Raw genomic sequence first — 15,544 nt, forward strand, 5'->3', positions numbered from 1 at the left:
GAAAGGGGCTGTGGACCAATGGGTGGGGCTGTGTACAGTCACGTGTCAACCTCGGGGCGGGGCCCAGGTGTACTTACGGGGCGGTGGGCGAGGGCCTCCGCCACCACTCGAGGTCCGGGAGGCGGGGCGGGCGTGTGGGTTGGGGGCTGCTCTCCTAGGATTGGCCTGTGGCCAGCAGGCGGGGCCTGCGCGCGCTGCGGCTGCAGGCTGCGATTGGCCTGAGTTCTGGGCCCGCTGCCGGCTTACGGGCGAGCTTCGGGGCGCGAGGACCTAGTGGGGTGGTGGGTTCGCGAGCCGGGGGGAGAGGCTGGGGCGGTGGCGGCGGCGGTGGCAGCGGAGGAGGAGGTGGTGGCGGCGGGGGCCGGTACTGGACCCGGCGGGATGAGCGAGGTGGAGGCTGCAGCGGTGGCGTCAGCGGCCCCCGCGGCCACGGTGCCCACGACGGCCGCAGGGGTGGTAGCGGTGGTGGTACCAGTGCCGGCGGGGGAGCCACAGAAAGCAGGCAGCGGGGCGGGCGGCTTCGGGGTCGGAGCTGCCTCGGGCCCAGCTGCTGGGACCCCATCAGCGCCGGGCCCCCACACCCCTGGCAACCCGGCGACGGCGGCCTCGGGAACCCCCGCGCCCTCAGCCCGGAGTCAGGCGGACAAGCCGGTGCTGGGTGAGGGGGGGACGCGTGCCAGGGCGGTTCTAAGGGGGTGGGCGGGCTGGGTGAAGGGCGTCGTGGAGCCCGGCGGGGTCCAGAAAGCCGAAGGCGGGCCTGGCCCGGAGGCTCAAAGGACTAGCTGGACTAGGGGCAGAGGACCTTACTGGGTTCCTCTAGTGGGAAGTCCTGAAGTGCCTTCCTGGGCGGGAGGGCGTGGTAAGCAGGTCCAGCTAGGGCCTTGGGGTGGAGAAAAAGCCTCAGGATCTGGCCACGCCCCCAGGGCGGGAGACTTGGCCTAGGTGACTCAGGTTAGTACCAGGTAAATCTCTAAGCCTGCAAAACAGGTGCACTGGGGATCCTTTAAGACGGCTAGAAAACTCCTCAGGTATGACCTGAGGGCCGCCCTTTGTGGACCAGGTGAGTATGCGATCCTAGCTGAAGGGCCTGGATTTGTAGGCTACGACGAACATATCTTAGAGTTGGAAGGGTTTTGAAAGCCTGAGCTTCGCTGTGTGGGCGCTTCCATTTGAAGTTAAGCTTACTAGACAATAGGGAGGTAGGTTAGATTTTGGGGTTTCTCAAAACTGAGTCCAACTCCATCTCTTCCCCCATCTTACTGTCCCTACTGCATCTCTGCCTGGCAGCAATCCAGGTCCTGGGCACTGTCAAATGGTTCAACGTCCGGAATGGTTACGGATTCATCAACAGGTATCTGAGGAACTCAGGGAGGGTGTGGAATGGGTGTCTTCCAAACTGGCCTGTGGGACTGGACACCTTCCCAACCTCATTTCTACCCTGACCAAGGCACATGGTTGCAGTCTCCAGCTGACACTGATCGAAAGTCTTTAAATGGTAGCACAAATGTGGGCAAGATGATGTTCCTCATCTTCAAGGGCAGCAGAGGGTTGATTTAGGAAGTTGGCAAACCTGACTCTGACCCTCCCAGCTCATTTGTCTCACCTTCTAGTTTAGTTTGCCTCACCTTTGGGGCAGAATGTACCTGCTCTGCACCCCAGAGCTCAGGCCTCACTCATTTCCTCTTTAGGGCAGCACACATAGCATTCTTATAACTCATCTTCCTTAGAAAGTTATTGGCTCATTTGAACCCTCCCACCTGATGGGACTGAGGCTGGTGGGGGTTGGGGAAGGAGCCAGCCCAGTGAGAGGCTGCTGCTTTTCTTCTCTTTGGCAGCCTTACTCCCCTCCCGGCACTGGGAGGGGCCCTAGCAGCAGATTCTGAGCAAATCCAGGTCTTCCCCTATGGGCTCTTCCCCAGCCAGGGCACCTTGCCCAGCCCAGACCTCTTGGGAGGCCCTAGTTCCCTCTTAGCAGACTGACCTTTGTGCAGATCCAAGTGCTTTACAGCTAGAATATTTGTTCTAGGGAAGGGCTCTTCTCTAATTCTGGAAACTGAGGACTCCTGGGAGGTTCTGAAGGAAAGCCTCTCCCCTCCCCCACATTGGGGTGCTGGGATAAACTGGGGTAATAGGCAAATAGTAATAGAGGATGATGGGATATTATCTTCTCTCTCACCCTTGGTCCCTTGGTGTGTTGAAAGAGGGCCTCACTGTGGGCTTCATCTCCTGGTTGAGGCTGAGAATAAAGTTTGGGGGCTGTTTAGAGCAATATGTTCTTGACATATTGTCCCTATCTCAAACATGTTCTGCACCTTTTCCCCATCCCCACTTTCTTGCTCCTCCTTGACTCTAGAAGGAAGAATTCAGGAGCAGAATTTTCTTTCCTTAAGATTTTATTTATTTAGAGGGGAAGGGAAGGAGAGAGGGACAGAAACATCAATGTGTGGTTGCTTCTCACGCACCCCTACTGGGGACCTGGCCTGTAACCCAGGCATGTGCCCTGACTTGAAATGGAATCAGCGACCCTTTGGTTCACAGCCCATGCTCAATCCACTGCGCTACACCAGCCAGGGCAGGAGTGGAATTTTCCAACAGTGATGGGGGTTGGGAAGAGGAGGTATTGACTAGGGACAGTTACACCCAGCACTACCAGGTTCCAAAGTGGTAGAGGATGGAGTGCTCAGTGCCTGCAAGGTGAATTTGCCTTCCCCCTGCACCCTTTCTTCATGAAGTCCAGGTTTTCCACTGAGGTCTTAGGTATACTTCTCTTTATATCAGCTTCTGGCGGTCTTGTCAATCTCCAAGCTGCCATGGAAGGCTGGAGAGGATGAGCCTACTGATTTTAGGATGAGGCAGCTAGGGAGCCCTCAGGGGAGGTGAGTAACTCACCAAAGCCACCCCCTAACAATGCATCCTGTTCTGCAGGAATGACACCAAGGAGGATGTCTTTGTTCACCAGGTAAGAGCTAGGTTGGCTTTCTGAGGGGAGGAAACTGCCCTCTCTTCAAAGACTTTTGCCATGATTCTTAGCAGCACAGATCGTGCTTCTCCAGCTTTGACCTCAACAGCATGCCCACCAGGAAATAGTTTCCCTCCCTGTCTGCATCAGGTGCCTGAATTACTGCCATTGGCTCCACTTGTGATGGGTTGTCTCTCTAAGAAATATTTGTGTTGCCCTCTGGGCACGGCATACTCAGTACCTACTGGAACGTGTTAACACCAGGGGAGTGAATCACAGACATTGTTCAGAGAAAAGGACACAGGCTTCAGATACTTGAGTGCAGTGGTTCTCAAAATGTGGCCCCTGCACCTACAGCATTGCCTGACATCCAAAATCTCTGGCCCCAGACCTACTGATGGAATCAATCCGGCTTGGGGGAGGGGCTGGCGATCTGTTTTAACTAGCTCTCCAGGTGATTCTGATGCAGGCCACAGTTTGAGAACCACTGCTTTGGTGGAAAGCTCTCAGTGGGATTGAGGTAAGCAGTGCAGTACATTTTACCCACTTTGCAGTTTAAGACTGTCTCTGCTTTTTTATTCTGAGCTCATGTTTCTTGCCTCCCCTTTTAAAATCCCTGAGGGGTAAAGAGATGGGGGCGTGTCCTGGAGACAGTGGTAACTGCAGAATCATTCTTGAGGCCCCTAGTTTATGGCTTTTCCCCTATTAACTCTGACTACCTTCTCCTTGCTCCACCCTCCAGCCCTAGCCCACAAGTAAAATGGTGAAAAGAATAAAATTGGGTGGTGGGCCCAGCAGGGGTGAGAGAGACTAGTCCTCACCTTTTTCATGGCCTTTCCCCTAACCAGACAGCTATTAAAAGAAACAACCCCAGGAAGTTTCTGCGCAGCGTTGGAGATGGGGAGACTGTGGAGTTTGATGTCGTGGAAGGAGAGAAGGTTTGGGGGCTGTGGTGGGATATAGAGTGGGAGGGTGGCCTGGATGTCGTCCCAGGCTTTGCCCCTCCTGAGGCCAGCTCCTTCCTCAGGCTCATCAGCCCTGACTGTGTTCTCAGGCAGATGTCATCTTTAACACTTGGGCTGCTCTAAGGGATGTTCTAAAGAACAAGTCCCTGTTATCACTTAGTAGTTAATATCTGGGTTTCTTTGTAGTTCAAGCACATGTCTGTTCTCCACTTGGGACCCTGTCCACGGGCTCTGAGTCAGCCCTCTAGTAAGATGGACAGTTGCTGCCAGACCTTTCTCCATCCACACCCCCCCACCTCCCATCTTAAGCTCAAGAGGGCCCAGTAGCAGCTATTTCAAAAGGACAAGTTGCAGAGGAAGACCCTCCTAGAAGGGTCCAAACACACCATTGCCCCTCTGGGGGAGGGTGAAAAGAAGTTAGAGGGGCTGAAGTTAGAGAAAGCTGAAGAGAGGATTCAGCTGGAAGAAGGAGGAGACTAATGATTAGAGCCACTTTGGGAATGTTGTGTGTTTGTTGTTGGAGCAAGTTCTCTCCACCCCTTTTCCAGGGTGCAGAAGCTGCTAATGTGACTGGGCCTGGGGGCGTGCCAGTGAAGGGCAGCCGCTATGCCCCCAATCGACGTAGGTTCCGCAGATTCATCCCCCGACCTCGCCCAGCTGCTCCACCGCCCATGGTGGCGGAGGCTCCATCAAGTGGGACAGAACCAGGCATCGAAGGGGAACGAGCTGAAGACCCTGGGCAAAGGCCCAGACGACGGCGCCCACCACCCTTCTTCTACCGACGTCGTTTTGTGCGAGGCCCAAGGCCCCCCAACCAGCAGCAGCCTATAGAGGTGAGAGGGGAACTGGGAATGTAGAACCAGCTACCCACATACTAGGAAAGGCCTGGGAGCTGGTGGAGAGAGAGATCACAGGGTCCCCAGAGGAAGTGGAACCCAGGGTTGGGAAGAACTGTGGACACCTGGGTCCTGGGAAGCCGCTATTACCCCAGCTCACCAGGGCCTCTGTATGTTCCCAGGGCACTGATGGGGTAGAACCTAAAGAGACAGCCCCATTGGAGGGGGACCAACAGCAGGGAGATGAGCGGGTCCCTCCACCCAGATTCCGGCCCAGATACCGAAGGTAAGACTTCCTTTATAGGGCTTTTCTTTTCCAGGCTGTACCTTTCCCTTCACTGTCCAGTATTGGACAGGGGTGGTAGGTATAGGGATATGGGAGGGGTAAGGAGGATGGGAAGGGGAAGAGCTAAGCTCTCAGACACGCCTGAAGCTAGTGTGATGTAGGAGATGGGGAGGGGAGCTGAGAGGTCACTGCATAGGTGCTCTGGGGAAGCAGCCCCTGGGGCTGAAAGCTTGGCTCTTGGGGGTGGAGTGGGGGATGGGGAAGCTGGCTGGTTCACCTCTCCTGGGGAGGTCCTGGGAGGAAGGGAGAGAGGTAGTCTATACAGGGCTTCCCACACCCTTTGGTGTCCACACTTCTCGCCCCAGGCCTTTCCGCCCCAGGCCCCCCCAGCAGCCTACCACAGAAGGTGGGGATGGCAAGACCAAGCCCAGCCAAGGTTCCTCTGATGGTTCCCGGCCTGAGCCCCAGCGCCCACGAAACCGCCCCTACTTCCAGCGGCGACGGCAGCAGCCCCCTGGACCCAGGCAGCCCACAGCCCAGGAGGTGAGGACCTCATTTGGACTGTCAATCTACTGTGGGACCAACTTCCCCCTCTCCTTTCTTTCCTCTTTCCCTTCTCCCTCTCCCCATATTACTCTATCCTTCTGTTCCCCCATCCCCTGCCCCCACCCCCTTTCTAGTACACTAGAGTCAGTACTGCTGGGTGCACCACTGGCAGGCCCCCCCACCCACCAGGAAGCCCCAGCAGAGGCAGTTTATCCCATGTCAGCCCCTGCAGACACCCTTCTAAGCTCTGCTTGAGCCATAACACCAGCTGTGGATGTAAACCGGGGGAATGGGAAGGGAGTGTGAGAATGGGAAGAGAAGAGGTGGGAGTGCGTTGAAATTGGAGGACTCTAAAGAACAAGAGTTTCAACGACCACCCTGTTCTCTCTAGACCTCAGCCGCCATCAACAGTGGGGAACCCCCCACCACCATGCTGGAGTGATTCCAACTCAAGGACACCCAGAACTACCATCTGGTGAATGGCTGCTCTCTGAGAGGGCCCAGGGTGGGGAGCCAAGAGGGTGGGGAACAGGGTCCTGATAACTTACTAATCATGACTTGTCCTTTCTTCTCTCTCAGGTATCTGCCAGTTTTTCCAACTGACCTGCACCCTACCCAGCACCCCCCTGCCCCCTTTCCCATAATTCATGACATCAAAACACCAGCTTTTCCCCGTTTTCCATGAGACTCAGGAGGGCCAAAGCAACAGCATTTTTTTTTCCTCTCTCTCCCCCACCAAGGGTTGAAGGAAGGGATCCATGCTTTTTGTTCAGAGGCATCAACTCCCTCCCCTAAATCAGGCTGAGAAGAAACCAGCCAGCTCTTACCTCCTCCTGGTTGTTTTTCTTTCCCACCCCAGTTTATTTTTTGTTTCCCCTCTACTCGCTCCCTCTGAAGCCATTTTATGAACTGTCATGTGCCACCTGAGCCTCCAGTAAAACCAAAAACAGGCTTTCTTGTGTCTTGGTCTCTGCCTCTTTTCTGTTCAGCAAATCACTGGTAACTTGCTGGTGAACTTGGGGAGGAGGAGAATGTGCAGGGGGGCAGTGGGAGGGGCCTGGATGTGAACCCTGTCCCCATGTTTCTACCTGCAGAGCTCCGAGCAAGTGTTCTCATCCCTGTGAGAGCCACCTCCCCGTCTGTAGAATGGGGATAATATGTCCCCTGCAGATGAGTGTTCTGTAAAGTGCTGAGAGCGCAGTCTGCTACTTGTACCTACAGCTTATTAGCATTTACTGCTAATTAAAGCAATGACTAGAAATATAAGTGGGGGCATGAGTGATAGCACCCAGAGGATCCTTCGACCTAGGGCTGAGGTGGGACAGAGAGGGAGGGAGAGAGGGGAGGGGAAGTTATGGTCCCCGAGCCCAACCTTCAGTGCCTCCACGACAGGACACTCATCTCATACAGTGATTTTTATATACGTATCTGTATATTTACATTTAGTACAACAGACTTGGTTTCTTCTCCCTACCCCTTTTTCAAACAATACAAAAATATCTGAAGATTCCTCCCAGCCCAGTGTTTACAGGCAGCCTTTCAAATCTCTTTCCCTTAGTTGGTCAAAAGCCTATGGATACAACACCCTTCTAGAATGGGAGAGGAGGGAAGAGTTGGGGCCTTGGGGCACAGTCAGGGTACAGCCCAGAGCCCTAGGTTTAGAGGCAGGAACTTGCTGTCCCTTTCTTTTACCACGTGTGGGCAGGTGTTCCCTCCCGCCCTAGAAGGTTGAACAGGAGGACTGAGCCTGCAGTGAGAGGTGAGGTTAAACATTGGGAAGGTGCATCCTTTGCCTTGGAGGGGTCCAAAGAGAGCCCTCTTCACCCAGAGTCTATGTGGCAAGAACTCAGAAAGTGCCAGAGAGTAGGAGGAGTCCAAGGTGACAGGAAGTTGTTTCCCTTTTCCATTCCTGCTCTGTACTTCAGTTCACCCACACTAAAGTCAGTTGTAGAGCCTCTCCTCCAATCCCTCTTCTCTAGCAGAGGGGAAAAAGTAAATTCTGGAGCTGAGGCAGGATGGGGGCGAATTATGGAGAAAGTAGGAGGTGGGCAAAAGGGGAGAACGGCCCACCCTGATGACCACAGCCTACCCATAACATATAAATAATTCAAGAGTCACACGAGGGGAAAGAGGGGGTGCTCAGACTATACCCCCCCTCCAGCTTTCCAATTCCACCAGGCTGCAGGGGCTTTCTCTACCCCAGAAGTGACGGGGAATAGAGGGTTAAAGTGCCACAAAGGAAAGGAGGGGGTTCCCGGGGACATGGAGAGGACTGGCTCTCCCACCCCTGCCTGGCCCCTCAGTCATTCTCGTCTGGCCCTAAGTACTCAAGCTCTGTGCTGGGCTTCACCTCCTGCTCTAAAAGAGAGGGTGTCCGATGGAAGGCAGCTGAGATCTGGTCAAACGTCCGGCCTCGGGTTTCAGGCACTCTTAAGAAGGTGAAAATGAAGAAGCCGAGTAGGAGGACAGCAAATAGAAGGAAGACGTAGGGACCCATAGCATCCTGGGATAGGCAGAGAAAGAGGTGTGACAAAGGGGAGGGGAAGGGCAGTCTCAGGAACTAAAGTCTCTCATAGGGAGCCAGGATACTGCAGAGGGCAGGTGGCTGCTTTTCAGGGCAATGGAAATAACCAGGAATGAGAATTTAGTGAAAAACTGATCCTCTGAACCCCAATTCTCCTATAGTTTTTCACTCTTTTACCATCCTGAGTTGCTACACTCAGAGTGGACTCCCAGCCATTCACTGTATTAATACGAAGTTCATAACTTTATTCCTAGTCTAAATAAATTATGCCACTAGTTTGTTTTGAAGACACCTCTGTTGTTTTGTGACCTAGTTCAACTCCTTTCTTTTGATTCTGGTGGAGTGGGTGGTCTTTAGGGCCCACATCATCTACCAATAGACCAGCAGGGCTAGGGAGGTGCCTGACTGGAAAGCCAATGCGCTAGCCGAGAGTTGTCTCCCTCTGGCCTATGGTTGTGGGAGATTGGACAGGAGCAGGCCACCTACCGCCACATACTGGAAACACATGCCAATGAGGAAGTTGCAGGTCCAGTTGGAGAAACTGGCCACAGTCATGGCTGCTGGGCGGGGTCCCTGGCTGAAGAGCTCGGCCACAATGAACCAGGGGATGGGGCCAGGACCAATCTCGAAGAATGCCACAAAGCCGAAGATAGCCACAATGGAGACATAGCTCATGGCTGGAACCCGCTCCTGGGGACCAGGCAGGGAGGGTGGGAATTCAGGTCAGATCTCTCTGGATCTTTCTTTGTGCTCAACCCAGAGAATTGAAATCAACCCCTCCCAGCAGCTCATGGGGAGGGAGGCTGCCACCCTCAGTTAAAACAGGCTCTTGAGCACTTCTGAACACTGACATTCAGCTGACTGCCTGGTGCTGATTCGAAGCAGAAGGAATATTATGGACTCTCAGCTATTAATATAATCAATTCCCAAAGACAAGAAAAAAAAAAAAGAGAACAACAAAAACAACAGCAGCAACAACAACAACAACAACAACAAAAAGGTGATCAGTTTCCCATGGTTCTAAAGTTGGGTCCTTAGGAATTATTGCTCCCAGGGCTGGACAGCAGCTCTCCCTCCTGGCTGCCAGAGTTGTGCTGCTCTACCGCTTCCCCCCAGCATGGGAGGAAGTGCTGCCTGGGTCCTTTGGGAGCACAGACCATGGTCCTAGCACGCAGGCTCACTCCAGGATCAAAGGCACATATGTTGAGGAACAGCCTTGACTGGACACAGAGCCTCTTGGGGAGGTCCCCATGGGTTGGGCAATCGGTCACCTTCCCACTCCCAGGCCTCACCAGCAGAAGCAGAGCCACAGTCATCAGGATGGCGCAGCCACACATTCCCGCCAGGCCCAGAAGATGGAGGGTCCGGCGCCCAGCCCGCTCCACCAAAAGCACCTGTGGGGAGAGTCAGGGCTTGGCAGGGGGCTTCAGGGCATGGGATGTGGGAGGGATTGGGTGGGTGGAGACAACAAAGGGATGTGAAGCCAATGGTGATAGCCATTCCAGAGGCCAGCAGTTACCGAGACCAAGGTGAAGATGGTGTTGACCACACCAGCTCCTATGGTGGCATACGCTGGCTGAGTCACCCCCGCCGTCTCAAAAATGCTGGTTGAGTAATAGAAAACCTAGAAGGGGCAAGAAAAGGGATGGCAGGGATGTCCATCCCTCCCCTGCAGGCACACCAAGCCGGACTCACCCTGAGTTTTAAGGGAGTTGGGCTTGTTCCCTTCTCCTCTCCTCTAGGGCTGTTCCCTAACCCTGTCCTTCCTGGAGGCTGTGGCATACATACGGCATTGATGCCTGAAAGCTGCTGGCTCAGCTGCAGCACAACTGCAATGATTAGGGGCTGCCGGTGGGTACGGCTTCCCAGGAGCTGCAGCAGGGATAGTGGCCGCTCTCGCTCCAGCTTCCGCTTCTCCTCCTTTAGTTCGGCCAGTGCTCCAGACACATCGGCCCAGCCTGTCAGGCGCTTCAGACCTGGAGGTGAGGGGAGTTAGGCCTGAGAGGACCAGGAGAAGGTCTGGGAGGGGGATAGGCACTAGCAAGATGGGGTAGAAGCTCACTCCTTTTGGCAGGCCCCTCCAGGTTCCGGATGATGTAGAGGTAGCGGGGGCTCTCTGGGCAGAAGGGAAGCAGGATCATCTGCATGAGGGCAGGCAGGATTGTGATGCCCAGGAGTAGTGGCCATAGGGTGGCAGTGCCCAGCATGGACTCTAAGCCCAGCACCTGTGAGAGAAGAAAAGCAGGCCATTCAGCCTGTTTCCCACAGCCCCTCCCCAAGCCCCTCCCTTCTCTATCTCCACCCCGGTCTCCCCTCCCCCTCTAAACCCCAACAAAGAGCTGGGGACCTTGCTGGCTTCTGCCTGGAAAAGCCATGCTTAGGGAAAGTGGTGTGAGGGGCAGTGGCTGTGGTGGCCTCTCACTGGTGGCACAGACTGACTCCAAGGGTGGGTCCTATCCTCCTATGAGGCCAGTCCCAGTCACCTGGGCAATCAGAATGCCAATGACGATAGCTAGTTGGTTGAGTGTTCCCAAGGCGCCCCGCAGGTGAGTGGGGGCAATCTCCCCCACGTACATGGGCACCAGCCCCGATGTCAGCCCTGTGCAGAGGGAAGAAGAGAGGGCTGAGGCAGCTGCACGCTCCTTCCCACCAAACCCAGGATGGTGAAAGAGAGCAGGGCACTGGGCAGGGCCATGGTGCCTGTGGGTACCTGAGTAGGCACCAATGAGGAACCGTCCAAGGATGAGCATCTCATAGGAGGCAGCAGCGTTGGCCAGGCCCATGAGGGTGCCCCCCAGCACTGCCAGGGCGTTGTTGACGAGCATCGCCCTCTTCCTGGCAGGCAGAGAGTGGGGCTGTGAGAGTTAGGGTGCCTGTGCTGTGGCTCCCTTCCTGTTCCCTACCCTTGTCCTTCAGGCCCCGTACCTTCCCAGCCACTGAGAGATGATGCCAATGAGGAAGGAGGAGACCATGCCGCCCACAGAAAAGATGGCCACGGAGAGAGCCCAGAGGGTTGTGAGGGTGCCTGGGGGGATGGAGCCAGGTCCCTCTGGCCCCTGTCTCCCCAGCCACGTCTCATTGTAACTCTGTTCGATCACCTGGGGAGACAGCAGAGGAGTGAGTTCCCACAGACCCTTCCCTCTCTTTTCATCCCTACTGTCCCCTGCCTTCCTTGTTTGGGCACCCCCACTCTGTCAGCCACAGGACCCTCACCTTCTGTGGGGCATTGATGACCCCAATGTTGTAGCCAAACTGCAGGGAGCCAAGCACAGCAGAGAACACCGCGAGGACCAGGGTCCCAGTGACTCGCTGCTGAGGGGGTTCTCCCTCCTGGGCAGGCAGAAGTAGAGAGGAGGCATGTCACATGGAAACATAGTTTCTTTCCTTCCTTCAGGGGCCTGGGCTTGTGCCCAGCCAGAGCCTTATGTTACTGGGTTCCATCCAACGTGTTGGGTGAGGGAAACTGGGCCATATTAGGACTTGTGGGAAGATCTGAGTGTAAACAGGAGCAGAAAGAACCCCACAGTAACCAGGGCATGGAGGAGAAACTGGATGTTTGAGTCCAGCCAGCAGAGCAATGTTTGAAGACCTAGGTCTCACAATTCCTCTGTGACCTTGGGACAGGCTTGGCCTGAAGAGACCTGAGTTCAGTTTGTGTGACCTTGGGCAAGTCACTTCCCTACTTTGAACATAGATTTCCTCTAGGTTAGGAGAGGTAGGGGGAATGTTGCTTGCTTTGCCTACCTGTCAATGAAAGTGTGAAAATCAAAATAAAATGTTAACAGCATCCTGGACAGGACTGGTCTTATAAACTGACAGTGCATTATCATCATCAGCCTCTGTTCTCTTCCCTTCCCTCTGGGGTTCTCTCAGTTAGCGCCTGGAGGCCCCCAACAGGATCAAAAAGAGCAATTCCAAAAAGGACATTGAGGTCATTCCTCCCGGCCTATGGACCTTGTGGTGGCCTTCTCTATCTCCACACACCCCCCCACACACACCCCACCCCTGTCTCCCCTCCCTCTCTAAGCCCCAACAAAGGGCGCGGGACCTTGAGGGCTTCTGCCTGGAAGAGCCTTGCCCAGGGGATGGGGGCAGGAAAGTGGTGTGAGGGGCGGTGGCTGTGGTGGCCGCTCACTGGCGGCACAGACTGTCTCCAAGCAGAAACCTGAGCTGGGGGAGTGGGGGGCGGGGAGGTTGCCAATCCTCTCTGCCCCTCCACTAACCATGGGGCCAAGGGAAAGTTCAGCGTTCTGGAGAACCGCCAGGGGTGGAGGGTGGGGGCCAACGGAGGGCCTCTGGTCCTCTAAACCTTCCCAGGAGCCGGGACAGACGGAGAGCTCCTGGAGACCCGCCTGGATCTGCTTTCTCAAATTGGATCGAGGACAAAGTGTCCCTGATTCTGGCGCTATGCACCGTTCACTGGAGAAGGGGGCGAGCCCTTGTCTCACAAACCCCAGCTGTGGCCCGTGCCCCTGAACGGTCCCCCGGACCCACTCAGCCTTTTGGAGGTACTGGAATACGACAGTCACGGGTTGTCCAGCCCGAGTATAAATAGCCAGGTTCCCACCCCCACCCCTGAGCCTGTGCAGGGACCGTCCCTTAGCTGATCCAAACTGCGACCCCAGCCCGAGAAAAGCGAGACCCGTGCCCCCATCCCACCATCGCATGCTGAACCCTACTTCTGAGCCGATCTGTTGGAAGCCCGACGGCATCTTGTCCTAGGAGCTGGAGCTGCAGTCAACGAGAGGGAGACGGCTGGGGTCTGCGACCCAGCCTGGCAGGCAAAGGGCGTGGGGGCGACGGGGGTCCCGGAGTAAAATGCGGAGGGTGGGCCCAGCGGGACCCACAGCCAAAGCCAAGGAGCCCGAGAGCGGCAGGGCTCCGGGGGATCTGGCGGAGCCGGGCTTGATGGAAGAGACCTGAGGAGCCCCCACAGCCCCCACGGGCCACGCCCTTCACAACACCCATTGGCTAGGAGCCCGCACACCCCAGAAGGCCACGCCCCTCCCTAAGCCTGGGATTTAGAATCTGGCACCAGACAGCGGGTTGCTCAGCCAGGTCACACCCCTCAACGTGCCCGACGAGACACGCCCCTCAGGTTCCTTCCAGCTTCTTGCTGGGAAGTTTTGAGAAAAATTGCTTGGAGCATAGAAGGCCTAGTCCCCGTCGTGTGAAGATTCTTCCCATCAGCCCAACCCAGTTTTGGGCTGAAGAGGCGACTTAAAAATGCTACGCCGTGGGTTGGGACAGCGGGGTCCGAGAGGAGGGGATGGCCAGGTATACTTGCCCGGGAGGGAACTGGGGTGGCCTGAGACGGCGGGCAAGACGGCTCGCGGGGTGCGTGAGGGGCAATGGCCTAAAGTAACCCACGGAGGTTATTTTTAGCTCACACGCTGGGAGAAGCCAAATGTCAGGTCCCGGGTGTCCCGGCCTGTCCCAGGCTGGGGAAGACAGGGAGATGGAACCTTAAAGGGCCCGCAACACGTTTCCCACGCGGGGGTAGCCCTGGAGGACGGGAAATTCCGCTCCTAACGGGTTCTATTCATCCCCGCTCCGGGAACTGCCTATCTGGCCTTTTCCGTACCCCTCCCCTGTTCCTCACGTTGGTTCCTGGAGGCGGCCCGAGGGACAGGTGGTCACACCAGTCACGCCACCAATCCTGAGGTCCCTGAGCCCCCACACATGTGCTGGTCGCGTGGACAACTTGGACGCGCTTTCTGGAGGCCACTCCCGGTTTGAATCCGTAGCTAAATCCTGCCATGCGAGGAGGACGTGACCTAGAGTGGGCTCGTCCAGGGAAAAGCTGAACAAGGAATACAGAACGTGCTCAGCTCACAAAACAGGGCTCCGAAGCGCGGGGCTGTAGTGCCACCTGGAGGGAGAGTGAGGACCCGCTTGCAGATGGGGTCCAGGATAGGTTCTGGCCCCTCGTCCCTGGCCATTCTACCTTTCTAAGGCTTCTGTTACATCACACTGAGGCCTCTTTCTGGAGCTCCAGATCCTAATGTTCAGCTACCGCCTGGATGGAGTCCAAACCTGCTCTTCCTAATTTTCTCATTTCAGTGAATGGTTTCAATAGCCACCCTGTCACTTCTATCAAAATCCTGGAAATCATGCTTATTTTCTCCTCTCCTGCAGCCCCCTTTATCCAGTTAGTTACTAACATTGGTGTTTTGACTTCCTAAACTCACAATCATCTGATTTTCTTCACCTGTTCTGCTGCCAATTTGGTCCAGATCACCCTCACTCTGATTAGTGTTCCTGCCCCTCCTTTTCCCTTACATGGGGGGCAGAGTATAATACAAAAAAGTTCACCCTCATCACTGTCACCCAAAAAGTCACTGGCTTTTTTTGCCCCCACTTTCCATTTCAAATCACTTTTCAGAGTGCACAATCCTCCTGCCTCTCCTCTCCTGTTTCTTCCTCACCTTCTATCTTCTTCACTCAATATCTAACTACTTTCTGTGCCCAGGGCACAGTGCTGTTTTATTCATGGTGTCTTTGTCATATTAATAATCCCTCAGTCTGGAATACCAGAGGACTTCTATTCATCCTTTAAAAAAAAAAAACTCCCCACTCTGTGAAACCTCCAGAAAGCCATGTGCCCCCAGTACGGTATATCATCATCATTTCTTCTCTATACTTCAACCACTGAGGGCAGAAGATCACCTTGTTTACCTTTGTATCCCCAGCACCCAGCCTAGGGTCAGGCACTCAGTAAATGTTTGTTGAATGAGTAAAATGTAGGTCTGCTCCCAATGGCCAAGAACATAGGTTGGAGAGCAATCACAAAGGAGGGAACCATTTGCTAAATGGCTCCACCTATCTGACGAGGGCGTGTAAATGAAGAACTAAGGTGTGAACATTAAGCAGAACCAATCGTATGTGAGCAAAAGGGAGCAGAAGCAATGGATGGACGCAGACAGGACCAATCAGGAAGGTAAAAGGAGAACCAAGGAATGCTAGAATATCACAAAGAGAGTGGGTCAGGGAGAAGGAAAGGCAGGGAAAGGTGCCAAGGGGAAAAAAGAAAGTAGGAGGGAGGCACAGGTTGGGGGCAGATGAAAGTGAGTGCAGGTGAAGTACAGGGCTGGGGTCCAGCACCCTGGGTTCTGTCCTGCTCTTTGGGTAAAGATGCATTCCTGCTCTTGGTCAGATGCTTTGTTTTCTGATGCTTCTCAGGGGCCAGTCTAAGGGTTTAAACCGCAGGAAAAGCAGAATTAAAGGAAGAAAGTCAGAACTAGATATGAGAGGAAGAGTAGTTTAGAGAATGTGGAGAAGTGATGGGGAAGTATAAAAGAAGACAAAAAAGAAATAAGGAGAGTGTTGGGAGAGAGAAAAATGGCATGGAAGGTGGGGGAAAGATGTTGACCGACAGGACTGAAAATGAAGGAGAAACAAACAACACAGTGGGAACTTTGAATTGGA

The 15,544-nt window shown here is 54.8% G+C and overlaps 2 protein-coding genes across 4 annotated transcripts; one reads left to right on the forward strand and one right to left on the reverse strand.

The window, feature by feature from the left end:
• Positions 1-3: 3 nt before the first annotated feature.
• On the forward strand, positions 4-6,553 carry YBX2 (Y-box binding protein 2). 3 transcript variants are annotated; one of them, XM_036033138.1, is made up of 9 exons: positions 4-112; positions 1,288-1,351; positions 2,926-2,959; positions 3,808-3,897; positions 4,473-4,757; positions 4,943-5,046; positions 5,412-5,589; positions 5,984-6,067; positions 6,172-6,553. In XM_036033138.1, exons 1-8 carry the CDS (start codon positions 19-21, stop codon positions 6,032-6,034), a joined length of 900 nt encoding a protein of 299 aa, XP_035889031.1. In that variant the 5' UTR covers positions 4-18; the 3' UTR covers positions 6,035-6,067; positions 6,172-6,553. The 3 variants fall into 3 exon arrangements, with proteins under 3 accessions (XP_035889031.1, XP_028389997.1, XP_028389998.1); XM_028534196.2 differs by lacking the exon at positions 4-112 and adding an exon at positions 291-658; XM_028534197.2 differs by lacking the exons at positions 4-112; positions 3,808-3,897 and adding an exon at positions 333-658.
• Positions 6,554-6,992: 439 nt separating this feature from the next.
• SLC2A4 (solute carrier family 2 member 4) lies at positions 6,993-13,037 on the reverse strand. The gene is made up of 11 exons (XM_028534192.2): positions 12,796-13,037; positions 11,330-11,446; positions 11,042-11,214; positions 10,827-10,951; positions 10,600-10,715; positions 10,179-10,341; positions 9,905-10,092; positions 9,636-9,740; positions 9,409-9,510; positions 8,603-8,806; positions 6,993-8,095 (listed from the first exon to the last, which is right to left on the reverse strand). The coding sequence occupies exons 1-11, from the start codon at positions 12,826-12,828 to the stop codon at positions 7,892-7,894; spliced, it is 1,530 nt and encodes a 509-aa protein (XP_028389993.1). The 5' UTR covers positions 12,829-13,037; the 3' UTR covers positions 6,993-7,891.
• Positions 13,038-15,544: the final 2,507 nt, after the last annotated feature.

The sequence above is a fragment of the Phyllostomus discolor genome, chromosome 8, assembly GCF_004126475.2.
Source record: "Phyllostomus discolor isolate MPI-MPIP mPhyDis1 chromosome 8, mPhyDis1.pri.v3, whole genome shotgun sequence".
Lineage (NCBI taxonomy): Eukaryota > Metazoa > Chordata > Mammalia > Chiroptera > Phyllostomidae > Phyllostomus > Phyllostomus discolor.

Coding starts and splice junctions, on each gene's coding strand:
- YBX2 (XM_028534196.2), top strand. CDS start 382: ATGAGCGAGGTGGAGGCTGCAGCGGTGGCGTCAGCGGCCCCCGCGGCC. Junction 1,352..2,925: donor GGTTACGGATTCATCAACAG/GTATCTGAGGAA, acceptor CCTGTTCTGCAG/GAATGACACCAAGGAGGATG. Junction 4,758..4,942: donor ACCAGCAGCAGCCTATAGAG/GTGAGAGGGGAA, acceptor GTATGTTCCCAG/GGCACTGATGGGGTAGAACC.
- SLC2A4 (XM_028534192.2), bottom strand. CDS start 12,828: ATGCCGTCGGGCTTCCAACAGATCGGCTCAGAA. Junction 10,952..11,041: donor ATCTCTCAGTGGCTGGGAAG/GTACGGGGCCTG, acceptor TCTGCCTGCCAG/GAAGAGGGCGATGCTCGTCA. Junction 9,741..9,904: donor AGCTTTCAGGCATCAATGCC/GTATGTATGCCA, acceptor TGCCCCTTCTAG/GTTTTCTATTACTCAACCAG.